The 18936-nt window shown below is 47.1% G+C and overlaps 1 protein-coding gene across 1 annotated transcript in view; it reads left to right on the forward strand.

Annotated features, from left to right (window-relative positions):
• The first annotated feature begins 448 nt into the window (after nucleotides 1–448).
• Nucleotides 449–18936, forward strand: part of Usp46 (ubiquitin specific peptidase 46) — a 74339-nt gene continuing 55851 nt past the window's right edge. The window contains exon 1 of the mRNA XM_038341749.1: nucleotides 449–597. Coding sequence (XP_038197677.1) covers nucleotides 562–597 — 36 coding nt within the window. The 5' untranslated portion in view covers nucleotides 449–561. The remainder of the gene's footprint in view (nucleotides 598–18936) is intronic.

Here is an 18936-nt window from a genome sequence, read left to right on the forward strand (position 1 = left end):
AAACTTTAAAGTTGGATTACAGTCACCCCTAATCCTCATATTCTCCCCTAGCCAACCCCTAAAGCCTAAGGCTTGTTAGAGGCCGGCAGGAGCAAGCAGAGGGAAATCCGGAACCGAGAGCTCCAGTGTTCCCGCGGTGTGGGTCCCGGGCGGGCGATCGGCCAGTGTCCAGTGCCCAGTCCTGGGTCAGGGGGGGAGGCCGCGGTGCTGGGTTTGTCCGGGGCCGGCCTCGCAGGATCCTGGGGCAGCGGAGCCAGAACGGCTGGCTTCCTTCGGGGTTGGGCGAGAGACTCGGGACGGGCGGTGTGCTCGTAGCCCGGTTCAGCTCCCGGCTCCGAGCTCCTCCTCCCGCGGGCCGCGGCCCCGGCTGCGTCGCTCCGCCACTCCCCGCCCCGCGCCGCCGCCCCGCCCTCGCCGCCGCCCGGCCTCTCTCGCCCAACCCCACTGCAAGCCGGCCCCAGGCCGCCTCGCCGCCGCCCGGCCTCGCTGCGCGCCACCATGGACAGTCCCGTTTTCCCCTGGTAAAGATGGCGGTGCGTGATCGCTGCAACCTTTAGACTAATGACTGTCCGAAACATCGCCTCCATCTGTAATATGGTGAGTGACCGCCGAGCCTCCGGGGGGTCGCGCCCGCGGCGAGCCAGGCAAAGAAAGGGAACCCCGGGCTGGAGCTGCACGCGCGCTGTGGTGGCCGTAGGGGCCGCGCGGCCAGAAGTTCCTGGCCCCCGGGGCTGGGCCGGCTGACCGCAGTCCCCAGCCTCTGTCCCAGCTGGGGACCTAGTAGATCCCGGGGATCCCCAGGGCGGCCCCATGCTCCCGCCCTCTAGCTGCGGTGCGGGCGGTGGGTGGGAGTGAAGGGTTCGTGGCCGCACACTGATGTCCGGGGAAGGACCGTGAGGGTATGAGTCCGGAGAGGGAGGACGCAGATCCTCCTGGTGCAGTAAATAAACCCTCTCTGGACTCACTGTCCTCATCTCCTTTTGGAGTTCAGCAATGGCAGTGCTCGTATCGGGAGAAATTGGATAGACGTAAAAGCTGTGGAAAAAAAAAAAATCCAAGTGCAGAATCTGGTTAGAGCGGTGGTAAAGCCGGGTATGGGAGAGCCCAGCAATGTGTTCTGGAGGCCTCAGTTTCCCCTACCTGCAGGAGAGATTTATGGCAGTAACGTTTGCAGGCCCAGGGAGTGAGGCGGCTGTGGGTGTGAGGAAGTCTGCAGGGGTCATCCTGCCCCGCCTCCTCTCCACTTAGCTTGGGCACTGCCTGGCAGGTCACTGTTCTGACTCGGGGCTTGGGGGTGGGGCATGACCCAGTGGTCACTTCCATTTGAATTTTCCCCATTCCTTCCTGTCTGTTTCGTTTCCTTGGCACCCATTTCCAGCCTTTGGGTCCCCTGGATGTACTCAGCTGGCACCCCTACTTGTGAGAGCCTGAGGGAGGTCAGTTTGGGGTAAGGCGTTTGCCCACTATGTGGGGCTTGAGGGTATGTATTCTGCTTACACTCTCTGAATCCCCCTTTGAGCCCTTCAAGCTGGAACACTGCCGTTTTTGCCATTTTGGGGAATCCCTCCCCCTCCCCATAGATGGTAAAGCTAGCCCCTAAAGGGAACCTGAGGAGGCCTGATTAAGAAGGCTTTAGGTAAGGTGATCGGCTGCCCTTCCCCCATCACACAGCCTCTTAAATCTTCTGTCCCACATTCTGTTGCAAGATCAACACATGGCACAGAGCATTAAGGAGCCATGTGTTAGCTCAGGTGGAGTTGAGACCCGCTGCGGCTGGCTCCAGCTTTCGGCACTGGCAGCCAAGGCCATGCCAGCAGGGCAAACGCTGGAGCTCCCAGAGTGCTGGCTGACTGCTTGGTGGTACAGGTCTCCTTCGATGATGGCAGTGGCTTCTGCAGCCTTGACATTTCCCCTTTCTGCTTGAAGACACAGGTTTCCTGCTTCTTCCTGTCTGGTGGCATTAATGTTGCTGGATGCCCTGAGAGGACAGTGCATTTCTTCCCAGTGTCCCTGAACTGTGAAACCACAGTGACTTGAAAGCCGGTTTCCCGCCTGTGGGGGTGGCCTCAGGCCTGCAGGCTCCTGAGACTCAGGGCTTGCTTGTCGCGCTATTCTTGTCCAGTTTGTATACAGTGACAGTCTCAGTATTGAAGCCGAGTAGAAACTCGAGAGCTAGCTTGTCCCAAGAGGAAGTCTGCCTCCGGCTTGTTCTTGCCCTTGCTGTAGCTAGGACTTCTTGGCACACCTGGACAGAATGTCACAACCTGTTTTCAGTGAACCTCAGCCAGAGAGACAAGCTTCTGGGAGGACATGAAAGGAATGGGCCAATACTGTGTCAATAGAATCAACACTTCCTCTGGTGACCTAAAAGGTACCAAGTTAAGGTCTATTCACACCCCCCCACCCCCACCCCTGCTGCAACCCCTTCCCCTAGTGAAGTAAATGTAATATCTTCCTGTTCAGACAGGATCTTAAGCAAGTGGAGAAATGTTTGCATTCTAAGGCAAGACTCTAGGTTCAATCCTGCTTAAGTATTTATCTGTGGCTTGTGTTTTTGAGGCAGGATCTTGCTAGCCCAGGTAGAGTTCCAGCTTGAGATTGCCTGAAGCACTGGATGACAGGTGTGTTCTTCCTCATCCACTTTCAAGTCCTGCTTGGAGCTTTGTGTCCTGAGCATGGTGCTCTCTGGCCTGCCGTTGATTTGTAGAAATGGGCTGATAATGGTTGCATTGACGGAGTTCCTGGGGCTCCGTGCCCAGTACATAGGAAGTTCTCAGTGAGTTCCGGCTGCTCTGCTCAGTACCTTCTTTCTCATGATGTTACCTTCCAGTCGCGTAAGGGGTCATGAAAATCATGTCTTCTCCTACCTGAATAGAAGCAACCCATAGGGTCACTTATGCAAATCAGGCTGAATGACACTCTAGAGAAGTTGGGGTGGGAACTGCAAACCCCGCCCCTTATAAAAAGCCGCTCAGGTCGCTTCTGCCCCTCCCATTCTCATTTCCCAGAGGAAAATGGTGGTGCTGAGGTGAAGGCTGTCTCTGTCCCCACAGTGAGGTAAAAGCTCACTGTTCCTTGGTGTTGAGCCTTCGCCTGAGGATGAATTGTTTCCAGGTAGGTCTATTCTAGGTCTCACTTGTGCTTGCTCCTTACTGGGACTCCCATTCCACCCTTCCCGCTTTCTCCTTGTGATTCCAGCTTGTCTGAGGGGTTGGAGAGCAAGCAGGGATGGTTTGTTTTGTTTTTATTTTTTAGTTTATATTTACTTGGTACCGAGTAGCTCAAAACAGAGCCTTGCACATGTAGGCAAGCACTCTGTCCCAGAGCAACACACTTGGGCTGCTCTCTGGGGAAGGTGTTTGGTATATTTGAAACGTTGTCTGTTGAGTGTTCCGAAAGAGTCTTTAGGAAGACGAACAGGCGAAGATCGAGCTCTGAAAGGCTGCCTCCTTCCCTCCATCAGAGGGGAGCCCGGCAGAGCTTCAGTACGCCTAGCAGCAAGTCCTTCCCGCGATGGAGAGCTAAGCAGCATCCCTCCTTCCTCTTGTCCATCCCACTGAGGTTCCCTTGTCCTTTTGGAACGGGTTCCCATTTACTTCCTGTGAATGCCTCCCATAGTACTGCCTGATCAGCTCTCTCAGGGCAAGCCAGCCTGACCACACACGGCAGTGTGTGGCTGGAGATAGTAAAGCTTGTTTGGCTGGTGTGTTGTAATTCTGAGACTGCTTCAGCTGCGACCCAGTACAAGGAAATGTCCCCTGTTGATAATCCTCTGTTGTTCCCAGCAATGGATTTCACTCCCCGCGTCTTTCATGGTCCTCCAAATGGAAGATATCATTTGTGGTTATGTTTTATTTCCTGTCTGAATTGAGGAATTTTCTAAAAAAGGGACCGAATGTGACTTGTGCTGGTGTAGAATGGCCTAGTCATCTCTCTTTCATGTCATTCGTTAGTAGCGCTGTTAAGATGTGCTTTGCGGGGAATGCCTGTATCAAGCAGTAGATTTGGGGGCAGGCATGGTAGAGTGCCTTGCTCGGCCTGTGTGAGTCTTGGGTTTTGTCTCTAGCAGTTTGGGTGTGTGTGGAGGTGGAGGTGATGGTGTGCATGTAGTTTAGGGTGGAGTGCCTTGCTCAGCCTGTGTGAGTCTTGGGTTTTGTCTCCGACAGTGTCAAGGGCCATCAGTGTTAGTGTTGGCATACACTGTATAAATGAAGACCTGAGTCCACAGCCCCAAGGAGCTCAGGAGTTCCTTAGCTTGTGGCCCAATGTTGGGAAAAAGGAGACAATTTCAATGCAGTGTAATAGCCACACAGGTGGGGGTGAAGAGAATCTTAGAGGTGGGGAAGTGGTCAGACTGGTGAACACTACAGGACACGGCTATGATATTCTGCTTGGGGTTTTTACTTTTCATGAGGACATGATCATAATACCAGTCAGAACTGAAGCTGTGTGATTGGGTGTCATTCCAGAACAGTGTTAACCTGTACACAACCAGCACAATGTTAACCAATACATAACCTGTACGGTGTTAATCTGTATGTAACCAGTATGGTGTTTACCTGTATGTAACCAGTACGGTGTTAACCTGTACACAACCAGTGTGGTGTTAGCCTGTATGTAACCAGTATGGTATTAGCCTGTACATAACCAGTATGGTGTTAGCCTGTACGTAACTAGTACAGTGTTAACCTATATGTAACCAGTATGATGTTAACCTGTACGTAACCAGTACAGTGTTGGTGGCCTTCAGTAAATTATACCTGTGAGAAACCTTAGTTTTTCTCATCTTGTAAAACTGTTTAATACATTTTTCATCATGAGATGCTTCTTAGTGATTCGTATTTCTTACAGTCTTTTATCTCTTAATTGACTCAGTCTCTTTAGTTCCTACCTACCTTGTTTTCAAACCTTGAGCTTCCCAGATATTGGTGGTTTAAAATGCTCCACCCCTAAGTTGTTTTCTGAGGCCCATTTGTGTGCCAGATTTGAATCCTTTTCCGTAGATGAAGTCATCTTCAAATGAAGTAAAGGTAAAGCTAATAAACCGTGGCAAAACCGAGAACTTTATTTTGTGTGTCTGAGTGTTCACCTGCTTATATGTCTGTGCACCATGTGTGTGTCTGGTGCCCAAGGAGGCCAGAAGAGGGTGTTGAATCTGAAACCATAGATACATGCAGTTGTGAGTTGCCCTGTGGCGCTGGGAACTGACAGGTCCTCTGTAGGGGTAGCTGCTGAGCCATCTTTTCAGTTCCCAAACTGAGGATTTTTATAATAAAAGTTTTGTCTTAATAAATCAACTTACCTAAAGCCAGTACTTTGATAATAATCAGGATTTCCTTCCTTCCTCTTTCCTTCCCTTCCTCCCTCCCTCCCTTTCTTCCTTTTTTTTGGGGGGATAGAGTTTCTCTGTGTACTCGCTCCGTAGACCAGACTGGTCTCCAACTCAGAAATCCACCTGCCTCTACCTCCTGAGTGTTGGGGAGTAAAGGCATGCACCATCATTCCCCGACTCTAGACTTCTAATAATAATAAACAGTCTCATACTGTGCATGAAGAGATAACTTATTTCCCTGACTCATGAGTTCTGTTTGCAAAGATAACTGGCAACTGTACGTGGAGTTTACTATATCAGTTGGGAGAGGTCACACTTCTGAATGGGGGTCCATTCTGGTCATTGTTAGGTGTTTAACAAACGCAGCCTGAGGAAGGTGGGTTAATGTTTAAAGGAAAAATATCTGCTCTCCTGGCCTTCCAGGTCAGATATGTTGGAGTTACTTTAGGTCAGAACCTGACAATTAAGACTGCAGAATTTTCTCTTTTCCTTGGGCTCCTGGGGGAAGACAAGTTTGAACACCAATATTTGGCTAGAATTGAAGATTGGGGTCCATTTTCTGAGTTAGAAGCCCATTGTTCTACTTAACCGTGCACTGGGTCTTGCTTATCTGTGTTGACTAGTATAGGGTCGGGTTAAAATTGAAAGTACTTTTGAACTCCATTGCCTTCGCAGCTAAGAGAACCTTGTCTAGTTAGAGGTGGGTCTCCTGCTCACCAGTTCCTGAGCCTGGTCTTTGTAGTTGAGGTTAAGCTTGGTGACATCATCAGAAAGATCCCTCTTGCTGGTTGGAACTCTAGCCTCCCCATGAAGCCTGTCCAGAGTAAGCTGACTGGATGGGTTATGAAAGGTGGTATCTTTTGATTTGGCTCACTTGGATGGTCTAAATACTTTCCACATTGTTAACAACCGACTGGCATTTGTGGTAATAATAGCAATGCTTGTCTGGGGCTTTGAAAGACCTCGATAGGCTTTGGAGAGAAAATACCCCCAAGTGAACCAGCACAGACTTTCTTCAGATAAACACGTCCTGTATTGTTCGCTGGGTGCTGTAGGTTTTCTGCACCTTTGATGTTCCAGGGTTATGGATTAGTTAAGGGACATTATAAGTCCCACATTCACCGTTCACTGTGGTGGTGAGTGCGATTATTTGCTGTGGGTCCCTTATAAAGATCAAGGGCAGGGGACCAGTGATTGCCCATGCTCTCCTTGCCATTCATTGGTTCAGCCCCCTCCAGCAACTTTCAGAATTCACAGCGTAAATAGACACAGTCTTTGGATTCCTTCCTAGGGTGAGGTGAACTTTAGGCATCCAGAAAGGTATGTGGAATAATAGAGCCAGCAGCCAGCACTCCCCCACCCAGGGAAGAAATGAACTATGACAAACACAGTTAAAACCTCTTATGAACATTGGCACCTCATTGCTCCCCTCCCCAGACAAAGTGGCCATTATTCCAAATTTGGCATTTATCCCATGTTTCTTACTTTTACTTGATAGCTGTGTTGACAAAACAGATATAGTACCGTCTTGTGTTTTAAACAAACTCTGTAAATCTGAGCTTATACTAATTCTCTAATATTAAATAATCATGAGGTTTATTAACAAGATACTCACATAATTCTAGTTTTTTTTATCTGCTGTATAATATTCCCTCAAATGAAGGTGCTACTATATATTCGGTTTATTTATAACCATGGGGACTTGCAAATTTTTCTTGTTCTTGTATTTCAATGTTAGAAACAATGTTGTCTTCCTGTGTAAATGTTTACAGCTTCTCTGTGGTAGATGTCCAGAAGGAGATTGCTGGGTCAAAGGGAACGGGCATCTTCTGCTGTAGGATATTGACAGATTGCTTGCTGAAGCCGTTGTACCAATTTGCATTCTAGCCAGCATGGTTGGGGGAGGGGGTCTAGTGGTTCCACGCTCGCTGACACTTGATATGGTTAGATGTGGCATTTTGCCAATCTGATGGGTGTGAAATTGCATCTCCGTGGTTTAAACTTGCAGTTTATTCTTTACGAGTGAGGTTGATCATCTCCCATGTTCATGCTGCTGTGTTTCTAACTCAGGATCGGTGTTGGTCTTGTCTGAACACAGGGCATAGGATGACAAAGAGGAAAATAAGGGAGACCAAAGCAAGTCGGGGAAAGTGGGGAGACATCGAAAGATACAGTGGAAGGGACGATGCCAGCCTGTTCTCTGGGGTGGGATGGATACTGGCAGCATGGTGTCGCTCACCCATGGAGACTTCTGAGTGTGGCAGGTGCCTTCCGGATCTGTCCTTGTGTTAGCTAGGCTTATTTCAAGCCCCTCTCGAGCTGCAGTTCATGCTTTGTTTGAGCGAAATTGGCTTTGGTGAAAATCATGTCAGGCCGCTTCTGGCACGCACAGCTGCAGGGCTGGACTTGGGGAGTTTCCTGTTGACCCAGTTGCTGTTTGAAGATCTTTTAGAAGTTGGTCTTATTCTGACCGTACATTTCTTTGTCCTTTGGGTTAGGTTCTGTGCACAAGAAGCCCCGTGCTCATCATGTTTGGCTTGAATGTCCTGGTGCAAGTGCTGAGCTCAGGATCAGAAGATATCCTTGTCACCCCAACTCTGGTGCTATGTGAATGTCAGCACACGGAGCACAGTAGGCACTGAAATGCCTTATAATTTAGTGACTCTTTGTAACAAAGAATGGAGCACACCTGTGTGTTCTCTTATTAAGAATTTAATCCCAGCAGAGGCAGAGGCAGAGGCAGGTGGATCTCAGTGAGTTCAAGGCCAGCCTGGTCTACAGAGTTCCAGGGCTGTCACACAGAGAAACCTTATCAAACAAACAAACAAATGAAGCCAGACTCAGGGAGTCTGCTCCCAGAGCTTTTGAGTAAGCAGGTCTCAGGTGGAGCCCTGGAATCCGTATTTTAAAATGCTTAATCCTTCTCCCTTCCACTCCCCACACTTCTCCCATCAAGATTTGAGAAATACCAGCTTCCTGGGCAATAGCCCCAATCTCTTAAAATTATTGTTTAGAGAAAGTACCTGCCCTGCGAGAGGTTTTCAAAAATCAATGTAAAATTATTTAAGGTAGCGATTTAACTTCAAAAGCCAGAGATTGTTGCCTTTCTCCAGTTGTATTTCTTGACGTTAAACAACTGAGTTTTTATTACGTTTTTCTTTTCACAACGGAGATTCTGAGGGCTGGCCATGTATCACCTGTGAAGCCTTTAAAAGAAACTTAAAAGAATTAAATCATAAACCGTCAACACAAATATGAAAAAAATGTAATATACGTCGTAGACCTAAATATCTACTTTTTCAGATATCAAAATGTAGCCTTATTGGGTTGTTTTTCAGATATAATGCTTCGAATCTACCACTTGATACCCTTTTTCTTATCTTAGCTTCCCTCCTAGAACAGACCGCGTCTGAAGCTGATACGGCCTTCACCATGCTTGCCTTTGTTTGTGATTCTCTGGGCATCTGTCAATGTTTGTGTGGAAGACATGCCGGGCAGCCTTTTGCAACTCTCTGGCTTTGTTCAACAATTATGACCGAGAGTATGTTGACTCAGAGATCCAGTTTGCTCATTCCGATTGCTTTGTGACAGACGTGGTCGCGTCTCTGTTTTTTCATTCTCTTCTTCAGGGGCAGGTCCGATGGCATCTAAACTACTCTATTCTGCAAATAGGCTGTCCCAGCTCTGTCTCTGTACCCGTGTCTCCATGTCTTTGTCCTAGAGTCCTGCAGTAGATATGCCTCTCTTAGGGTATGCCCCCTGCAGTTTTATGAGGTGCTATGCTTTGGGTACAGATCTAGGGCATCTCTAGAGGGTTCATGTGTTGGAAGCTCGGTTCCCCAGTAGGATGGTGGGGGCCTTTTAAGAGGCTGGGCCGAATGGGAGATGGTAGGTCATCAGGGCATACCCTAGGAAGGGATTGATGTTGTTTTCCTGGGATTCACTCAACTCTTACATGAGATGTCATAAGAGGGGCCTTGGTGGAGCAAGCTCTTCCCTGGGCTCTGTGGCTTCCTGCTTCCCAGTATGATCGCTCCTGGCCACATGTGCTCCTGTCATTGTGATCCATGCACGCGAGGCTCTCACCGGAGCCCTTGCCATATGCTGTTTTGCCTTTGAGTCCTAACACCGTTATCTTGGGGCCAGAGAGATGGCTCAGCAGGTGAAGGCATTTGCTGCCAAGCTTGATGACTTCAGATGGATCCCTGGGACCCATATGGTGGAGGGAGAAAACCAATTTTCACAAACTGTCCTCTGATTCCACAGTCTTCCAGTAGCACTTGGACTGCTGTATACATACATGTTCATGCGCGCGCGTGTGCACACACACACACACAATGTGTAATATAATGTAATATAATATATAAAATAGAATTTTAAATGTATAAGCTAGATAAAGCTCCTTCCTTCCCTCTCTCCCTTCTTTCCCTCCCTCTCTCCCTTCTTTCCCTCCCTCTCTCCCTTTGTTTTTGTTTTTGGAGACAGGGTTTCTCTGTTGTAACAGCCCTGGCTGTTCTAGAACTCACTCTGTAGACCAGGCTGGCTTGAAACCTAGAGACCCGCCTGTTTCTGCCTCCTGAGTGCTGGGATGAAAGGTGTGTACCATCATGCCTGGCTCTTGTTTCTTTATGAGACCCAGTCGTGGGATATTCTGCTCTAGCAGTGGAAAATGGAGTAAATATGTTAAGTATTGTCAGAGTGTTCTGGAAAGTAGTTCTGTCCATGCTAAAGAGCTGCCAAAGGGCCTTACACTCAGGATTTCTGACGACGTAGCCTGGGTTGGTGGAGTGTGTTTGTGTGTGTGTGTGTGTTTTAAGTGTCATGGTTAATTCTGATGAGCTGTTGAGGTTGCTAAACCACCTTGTTTTGCAAAGTGAAAATGTTATTTCTGAAGGTATTTGTGTGCATATCTGGGAACACCTGTCAGGTCTCAAGTCTCTCCTGATGTGGGATCCAGGGATGGAACTCTCTGTCAGTCTTGTGCAGCAAACACTTTACCTACAGAGCTATCTCATGGCCCTAAACTGTGTTTGATAACCTACCAGGGCAGGAGCTAAGCTTATCTTTCGGTGAATTCCCATCTGTCAGCATGGTGCCTGGCACATTTAGGTAATAGATGCTCGATAAATAATTCTTGATGAATGAGTAAAGAGGCCTAGCTTGGTAGCCTGGAAAAATTGCTTTGTAGCCAGTTGTAGTGGTGTACACTTGTAATCCTAGCATGTGTGAGGTGAAGAATAGATGGTTAGGAGTTCAGAGTTCAAAGCCAGCTCAGCCTAGAAAACAAAAACAAAAAAGCCAAATCTGCAAATTTGTTCATAAATCAGTGTTTCTTTTGGCATAGAATGCAAAGAGCTTATGAAAACGATGAGTCTGATTGGCAGGTCTGGAATGAGATGGAGAGTTTGCCCATGTAGTCCCTTTTCTGGGGAAGCAGGTGCTTTCGGTGGGAGCACAGTTAGAACAGCAAGATCTAAGGAGGAAATCAGGAGGATGGCTTGGGATTTGAATTGCTTGGTAAATCTCAGAACCTGTCTCCTCATGCCTTTATAAGAAAAGCAAACAGCCACGTGCCCTCCTCCCTGCCTTCCCGGGCATCAAAGGGACTCCCCTGTGGAAGCCCTTGGCAAGCCGTGCTGGCCTTGTGCATGTTGCTTTTTATAATTAATCTCCCTCTGGTCATGAGTTAGTGTTTTCCTTCAGTTGGCTGAAGCTCATTTCTCAAGGCCCAAGGAACCTCTGCTTTCCTTTTGACTTGTGGCTTGTGGTTAGTGGGGCTCTTCATCTGACTTTGGGAATGGTGACATTGGGGGTACAGAGACCAAATCTACTCCTTGTTGAGATTTCCTGGGTACAGGATCCCTGCCATGTCTGTCGGACACGATCTAGCAGCAGGTGTCTTGGTCAGGGACAATGCCAGTTGACATGCTAGAGTGGATAGTAAAAATGTCATGAAGCCTCACCCCAAAATGCAGAGCTACAGGCAATCAGAGGCTGCCGAGAGAGAAGAACCAGTCTTGGCTCCCCGAAAGGGCTTCCTGTCCCAAGCAATTCGCCTAAACAGATGTACATAAGAGTCATGCTTAATGGAGTAGGGTGTGTGTCTGTGTGTGTCTGTGTGTGTGTCTGTGTGTGTGTCTGTGTGTGTAGTGAGAAGCGGCGGGCTGCGTTCCCGCCGCCCAGTTCCCAGCAACCGGCTAGCTTTATCCGAAATAATTTCACGGAAACTGTATTCTTTTAAAACACTGCCTGGCCCATAGTTTCAGCCTCTTATTAGTTAATTCTCACATCTTCCTTTAACCCATATTTAGTAATCTGGGTAGCACCACGAGTTGTGGCTTACCAGGAGAGATCTTAACCTGCGTCCATCTCGGAGAGGAGCAGCATGGAGACTCACTATGGCGAATGCCTGAAGCGTCTCCCCCACTCTACTTCCTTGTTCCCACAATTCTGTTCTGTCTACTCCACCTACCTAATTTTCTCTTAAAGGGCCAAGGCAGTTTTCTTTATTAATTAACCAATGAAAGAAACATAGACAGATAACTCTCCTCCATCATTTCCCCTTTTTCTGTTTAAACAAAAAAGAAAGGCTTCAACTTTAACATAGCAAAATTACATATAACAAAACAGTTATCAAGCAAGTATTACAGTTACAATATTTAAATCTATTTTATCTTTTATCATAACTAAGGAAATCTATAACTATCTATTTATTCTTCAACTCCATCAAAGACTCCAGAAGGATACAATGCTACCTAAGTAAACAAGAAATAAGTAACTTATAAAACTCTAGAAATGACAGAGACAACTCGCTGCCTGGACAGTCACCCAAAGTTCCTCTGTACCGTTGGGGCATCCATCTTCGGGCTTCAGGCCCACAGTATCCAGCAGACATTTCCATGAAGCAGAAAAATTCCAAAGACAGTTCAGTCACTTTCTGCTGTGTCCTGCAGAACGTCTCGCAGACTCTTTCATGAATCAGGAACCCCGAAAGACCATCTCACCTTTAGGCAAGTTCAGCAGTCCTCTTTCTGTGGGTTCCTTGTGTCCAGTTTATGCAACAGTCCAGGCAAGAGCATTTTCTTGCCCAAATGGCTAACAAACTCCATAAGTAGCCTCTTCGATGCCCATCTTCCTCTCGAAGTAGATTGGTGCTGCCAGGAGCAGACGTGTCTCATTGTCATGAAAAACCCTAAGTTATTAAAACATTAAATGCCATATTCTGCAGTCTTTGAAAGATATGAAGAATGTCTATCTAACTGAAATATATCTCTACATATCTAGAAAATCTAATAACATGACTACAAGCTTAACTATTATCAATGATTATCCATTAACAACCTATATTTCCTAATTATACATTACAGTTTTTAAAATGAACTACAATCACAATAGCTTAATCAAGATCAGAAATACATATACATATAACAAAATTGACCTTAAAATCTATACCAATGCAAATTCATATCTATATCATCTCCCCCTTTAAATGTAAAAGAACATTTATAAGCAATATTTGGGAAAATGGGCGCAGTTTTTTCTCTCCAAACTGCTTCCTGCTGAATGGGGGCGCTGTTATTTAGGTCTTTCATGGTATAACCTGTCTGCTAGGTTCATCCCAGTCGGCAGTTGAGCGAAGTAATTTTTTGAGGGTGTTCACAGCAACCTTTCAGGAGGGCGTGGTCTATCATACCATATTGGGATAGAAGCAATCCACAGAGTCTCGTCCTCTGTGAAAACAAAAGAAGAAACTCTTTTCCAAAGCATCATGTTCTTAGATCCAAATCCTGAAGTCATACCGTTAAGATGTCCATTCTGGTCTAGACTGGCAGCCCATATAATGAAATGTCTCTCTGTACTTAGCTCCTTTACAGTCAAAAAAATCAAAGAAAACACAACAAAATACATAATCCAGACTCTCTGTGAATTTTCCATTTTTACGTGGCTTATTTTTACTCTATCACTTTACTTCTTTTAATCTATAACTATCTGTACTCTGTCTCTTTAAAGACTTTAACCTTTTTTTTTTTAAGGCATTAACTTTATTCTCTATATTTTCTTTTTCTCTCTTTTAAGCCTACGTGAGCCATTTAAAGGCCTTCTATGTCTGAATCTTTTCTATTGTGAATCTGTAATTTTTTACTATCCAGGAGCATTTCTTAAAAGGTTAACCACTTCTTAAAATAATACGGTACTGCCTGTTTATAGCCAAGTCTAAACCTTAACTGCGCTGTTATCATGGTAATTACGATAGTTCCTGCCTGAGGTCAGCACAATTCAGCATGGCGGAGCAGAGCCAAAGCCGCTCCTGCCTCAGTCATTTGGTGCCCCTGGGCCGCACACAGTTCCAGGCACACAGCAGTCGACATTGGAGCCGCACTCAGCAGTTTAATTCTGAGACTGAGCGTGCAGCACAGAAACTCTTTTCATCCAAGTTACAATCAAATCTGACACGCAGAGCACCGAGCAGTCTGAAAAACCTCTCTCTCTATGGCGGCAGGAATCCGCAAATGCTGTCCCGCTCGCCTAAGCCTGATTCCGCCATCTGCCCAGGTGCAGGAAGGGAGCAGTGAGCCATTGGCATGGTCTCAGAGAACTTTCTTTCCGATCCCAAGTGGGCAAGGTTTTTAAGTGGATTTAGTCACCACGTTGGAGCGCCAATCTGTAGTGTGAAGCTTCATGTGTGTGTCTGTGTGTGTGTGTCTGTGTGTGTCTTTGTGTGTGTCTGTGTGTGTGTCATGTGTGTCTGTGTGTGTGTATCTGTGTGTGTCTCTGTATGTGTGTCTGTGTGTGTCTATGTATTTGTGTGTGTGTATCTGTGTGTGTGTCTGTGTGTGTCTATGTATTTGTGTGTGTGTATCTGTGTGTGTGTCTGTGTGTGTGTATCTGTGTGTGTGTCTGTGTGTGTCTGTGTGTGTCTGTGTGTGTCATGTGTGTCTCTCTGTGTGTGTGATATGTGTCTCTCTGTGTGTGTGTCTGTGTGTGTGTATCTGTGTGTGTGTCAGTGTGTGTCTATGTATTTGTGTGTGTGTGTGTCTGTGTGTGTGTAACAAAGAGGAGGCCTTGAACTTGAGAATGAGTAGGGGGGCAGGAGAGGAGTTGGAGAGAGACTGGGAGGGGTAGAAATTATGTAAATACAGTATTCATGTATGAAATTCTAAAACAATAAATAAATAGAACAAGTCCACCCCTTACCTTCATTCTAACTGGGCGCTTCAGAGATGAAGGGGGCCCTGTCTCGCTGCTTCTGTGTTGTCAGAGAGACAGCTAGAGAGAAGCCCACTGCTGTCTCCTAGCCAGCTTTGCATTGTAGCAGGAGACTCATTTATCCCCAGTCAGTCTTCTGAAAGTGCAGGTGTGCTTCGGATGACTGGAAGGCATTGGCCATGCTCTGTGCCTGGACTCTGAGGTACTCAGGGAGACACCTGAGAGCGGGCCACCACAGGACACTCATTTCAATGCCAGATGTCAGGGTACTTTGATAAGTGGGGGGCTCTGTCTCATTGGTCTGGGAGAAGGCACGTGGCGTGGAAAATGAGGGCAAATAAAAAGTTTAAGTACAGTGATACTCAGAAATGTGTGTGTGTGTGCATTGGGGGTGAGGTACCTTCTATTCCCAATTCTTCCTCTATAGAAAATGTAGTAGATTTTAATTTTTGTCTTATATGAATGGATACTCTGCTGCATGGATGTCTGTGTACAACTTGTGGCCTGTGGACACCGGATGAGGGCTTCAGGTCTCCTGGAATGGAGTTACAGTTGTTGTGGAATGGTTGTGAGCTGCCATGTGGGTTCAGGGAATTGAACCCAGCCCTCTGGAAGAACAACTGGTGCTCTTAACCACTGAGCCGTCTCTCCAGCCCTGGTCAGTGATTCCTAATGCTGCTTTTCACCTTAACTTATCTAATAGCCTTAAATCTGTGATTTCATTTCAGTTGAACCTCAGAGAGTTTCTTGAGGGCCGGCAGCCTGTGACTGAGACTTGGTGTGAGTTTCTCCAGGCTGTTGGGTGGGTATGAGGGCTCAGTGCTCGCACTTCTCACAGACTCCATTCCCAACCATATCACATGGGTGAGGAATGAATTTACCTCACTGGTCAGTCTCCTGCACTCAAAAGGAATCAGTTGTGTCTAGGACTTTATAGGGTACCCATACGTAGGGTACCCATACACTTTGTAACATACATTCTGAGTGCCCCGCCTTTTCCTATCAGCAGAGGAGTTCAGACAGCTGAGGTGGCAGAGCCTTGAGCTGGGTATTCCAGCCTCTTTCTAGCTCAGCAATGTCAGGCAATTCTCTTTGACCCATTGGGGCCTACACTGTGATCACCCTGGCTGCAGGAATGACTAGTTGGAACCTACTGTTGGCTTTAGTTAGGGAAGGCAGAAAGACCTGTGACTGAAGACTGAAATGTCATCAGGATACCCAGGCTGATGGTGTGTGGCCAAGCTTTGGAACTTTTTCCATCCCCTGATAATGAGGGCACATGGTCTACCCAAAGCTATTTAGTCATCCGATGAGTGTATGCCACCACTTTTGAGTTATTTGGTGTGCACAGTTAGGTGTTCCTAACTGGGAAATATATACAGTACGAAGTCCAGTTCCTTTAAGATTTTAAATCAAGCCTTAATTTACATCCATATGGCAAAAATTCCAAGTTGTGTGAAAGAAAAGCATTAAAAAATACACGTACCCTCCAATTGCTGCCCCTGACGTCTGCCAATGTGTATAGCTTTTGTGTTTCATGAAGCGTCTTATGCAGACACAGGTAAATATGTTTATATTCCTAGTTTTAATTTTTATTTTGTTTATTTAAAATTTTTGTTTTCGGTTCATTTATTTTATCCCATTTTATTTTATGTATGTGAGTATTTTGCCTGCCCGTGTGCATGTGTACTGTGTGCATGCTTGATGCCTTTGGAGGCCAGAACAGGACGTCACATCCCCTGGAACTAGAGTGAAGGGTGGTTGGGAACCACCATGCGGGTGCTGGGAACCGAACCCAGGTCCTCTGCAAAAGCAACTGCTGTGAGCTATCTCTCGGCCTCCTTCCGAGCTTTTACAGACACGGTCTGTTTAGTACTACGCATGGCTTGCCCTGAGCTGCCTCTTGTTTTTGTGTCCTGGTCTCTGTAAAGAGCACCCTCATTCCTCTCTCATTGCGGAGGAATATCCAGTTGCTTGAGATGTACTGGATTCCCTTAGCCAGGTCTCCACTGAGCAGCAGGTTCCTAATCTTTGCTTTTTACCAACAAAACTCTAAGGCCCAACTTGTTCATCTATCATCCTGTCAGAGGAAGAACATGTCTGCGCACTAACCTCTTAGAAATGGTTTGGGATCAGAAACTTGGCTCCGGGAGATTTCACTGCCGTCTACCAGCCACATGTGCGGCTGGTATTTCCCACAGCCTTGCCTTAGCTGGTGTCACCCAGAAATGCTGGGCCAGGTGGGGAAAATGGCGTCTTGGTGTATTTTTTTTCACCTCTTTTACTAGAAGTGTACGTGAGGAGCTGTTTATACATGTAAGAGAATAACTCAATTTAAGTTCAGTGTTTGCTTGTAGCAATTATTTTTAAAGTTTGTTTCCAGTCTGTCTCAGACTCCTATTTTTTTTTTTTTTGTAAAATACAATTTAAAAAAAAGGATCACTAGCAAAATGACATAAAAACCCAAGGATAAATAAAAACCCAAGTAGCCTCATTTTTTTTTTTTTTTTTTTTTTTTTGACTCAGCCTGAGAGATACCAAATTGCTCTGGCTGCTTGCTTGTTGTGGCTCTGCGTTTGTACTTTCTGAGCCTGGCTGGGGGCTGGTGCTAATGCTTTCAGGCAATATTATTCTGACGTGCTGCTCTTTCCTCCTTGTCCTTTTCCCGCCACCGCGCTCTTTGGCATGAGGGGAGACAACGCAGAGTTTATATTTCTGCTTTCCCGATTCATACATTGCCAATGATTTCATTATATTAAAACGGTGCCACGCTGGTCTGGAAGGATGTGGTTCTTAAATGTGGTGAGGCAGCTAGTACTCAGACATTGCGACTCTGCTCCATGCTGGGAGGAGGTTGCCTGGCTCATGATTTTCCCTGAAGACCTTGAGCACAGAGACAGGGATGGCAGGCTGGGAAGGGAAAGGATGAAGTGACCGTGTGGTAACATTTTCTGGAGCTGGCTTCTAGCCTGGGGCCTTGCCAGGGTGCCACTTCTACCACCACATCTTTGGAAAGGGACAGGAAGAGAACATAGACAAACCAGAATCAAAGGGACGTCATCCATGAGGAGAGATCTCGGGGCATCCAGTTGCCAGTGACGTTCTTGTTTCTAGTTCACTGAGCTCAGTGGCTGGGTGTCTGGCAGCTGGAAAACAGACATGGCCTCTGTCATCTCTCTTATGCTCTTGAATTGAAATTAACTTCTATGTGAGGACTTGATTGCATATTTTACCAGTCAAAGCCCCTGGCAGATGCTCCTTTGTGGGGTGACTTCATTGCCACTGTGTAGTCAGATGTCCTAGGGTTTGCTTCCTCGGGTGGACACTGGGCGTCCATGTCACAGTCCCTTATGTGGGGTCGTGTTAGGCTTCTGTCTTAGCGTTCTGTTGCTGTGAAGACACCCAGTGACCACAGCAATTCTTAGAAGGAAAACGTTTAATCGGGACTGACTTACAGTGTCAGAGGTTTAGCTCATCATCATCATGGCGGGAAGCATGGGCGCGCACAGGCAGACACGGTGCTGGAGATGTAGCTGAGAGGGCCTCATCCAGATGGGCTGATGGCAGGAAGAGAAAGGGACACCGGGCCTGGCTTGAGCATTTGAAACCTCGAAGCCCACCCCCAGTGACACACTTCCTCACAAGGCCACACCTCCTAACAGTGCCACTCACTGTGAGCTGTGGGGGCCATTCTCATTCAGATCACCACACCTTCTGAATAACATGCCTCCTTCCGGGATCATATAAGTGACAGGAACCCATGTAGTCATGTCCTTGATGAAGTGCTCTGCCTCCTTGGATACCTGGCTCCCTGCTGAAGTTCCGAGAGGCGCCATTGACTTCCGCCTCAGCTGAGGCCTGATCTTGGCAAGCTACTTCAGCTTCACCAGCCACGCCTCTCCTTTGCCTGGGAGGTGGGGGTGGGGCTTGCCCCTTGGTGAGCTATTGGCAGGAAGAGCTCACTGTTGCTTAGTGGCCCAGCAGTTCTGTAGCAATGTTTGCTTGCTCCTAACCAGGATGGCCATTCATAACACTCACGGATGTGCCCAGTCAGCAGCCAGGAAACACTCCTGGCTGTCTGCCCGCTCCCTCCATGTGCAGTGAAGGAACTGGGAAAGATGTGAATGAAGCAGCCTCTGGCTTGACTCGTAGTCAGCAGCTGATTCTGGAGACAGATGCTGCGGGTTTGGATCCCTGGCTCTGCCCTTACTGGCTCAGTGAGCTCCAACATTTCCGTGTGCAGGATGGGAGGACTCTGTCTTGGATTTGTGAGTACCTGAGTGTGCAGATGTGCAGTGCTGGGTGTAATGGAGTAGGAGCCATTCCCCAGCCGTCCTCATTTTCCCAAGTATGTTCAATGAGCAGATGTGTCAAGTTCTCTCTGTGGCCAACATTGC

Source organism: Arvicola amphibius, chromosome 1 (assembly GCF_903992535.2).
Source record: "Arvicola amphibius chromosome 1, mArvAmp1.2, whole genome shotgun sequence".
NCBI lineage: Eukaryota > Metazoa > Chordata > Mammalia > Rodentia > Cricetidae > Arvicola > Arvicola amphibius.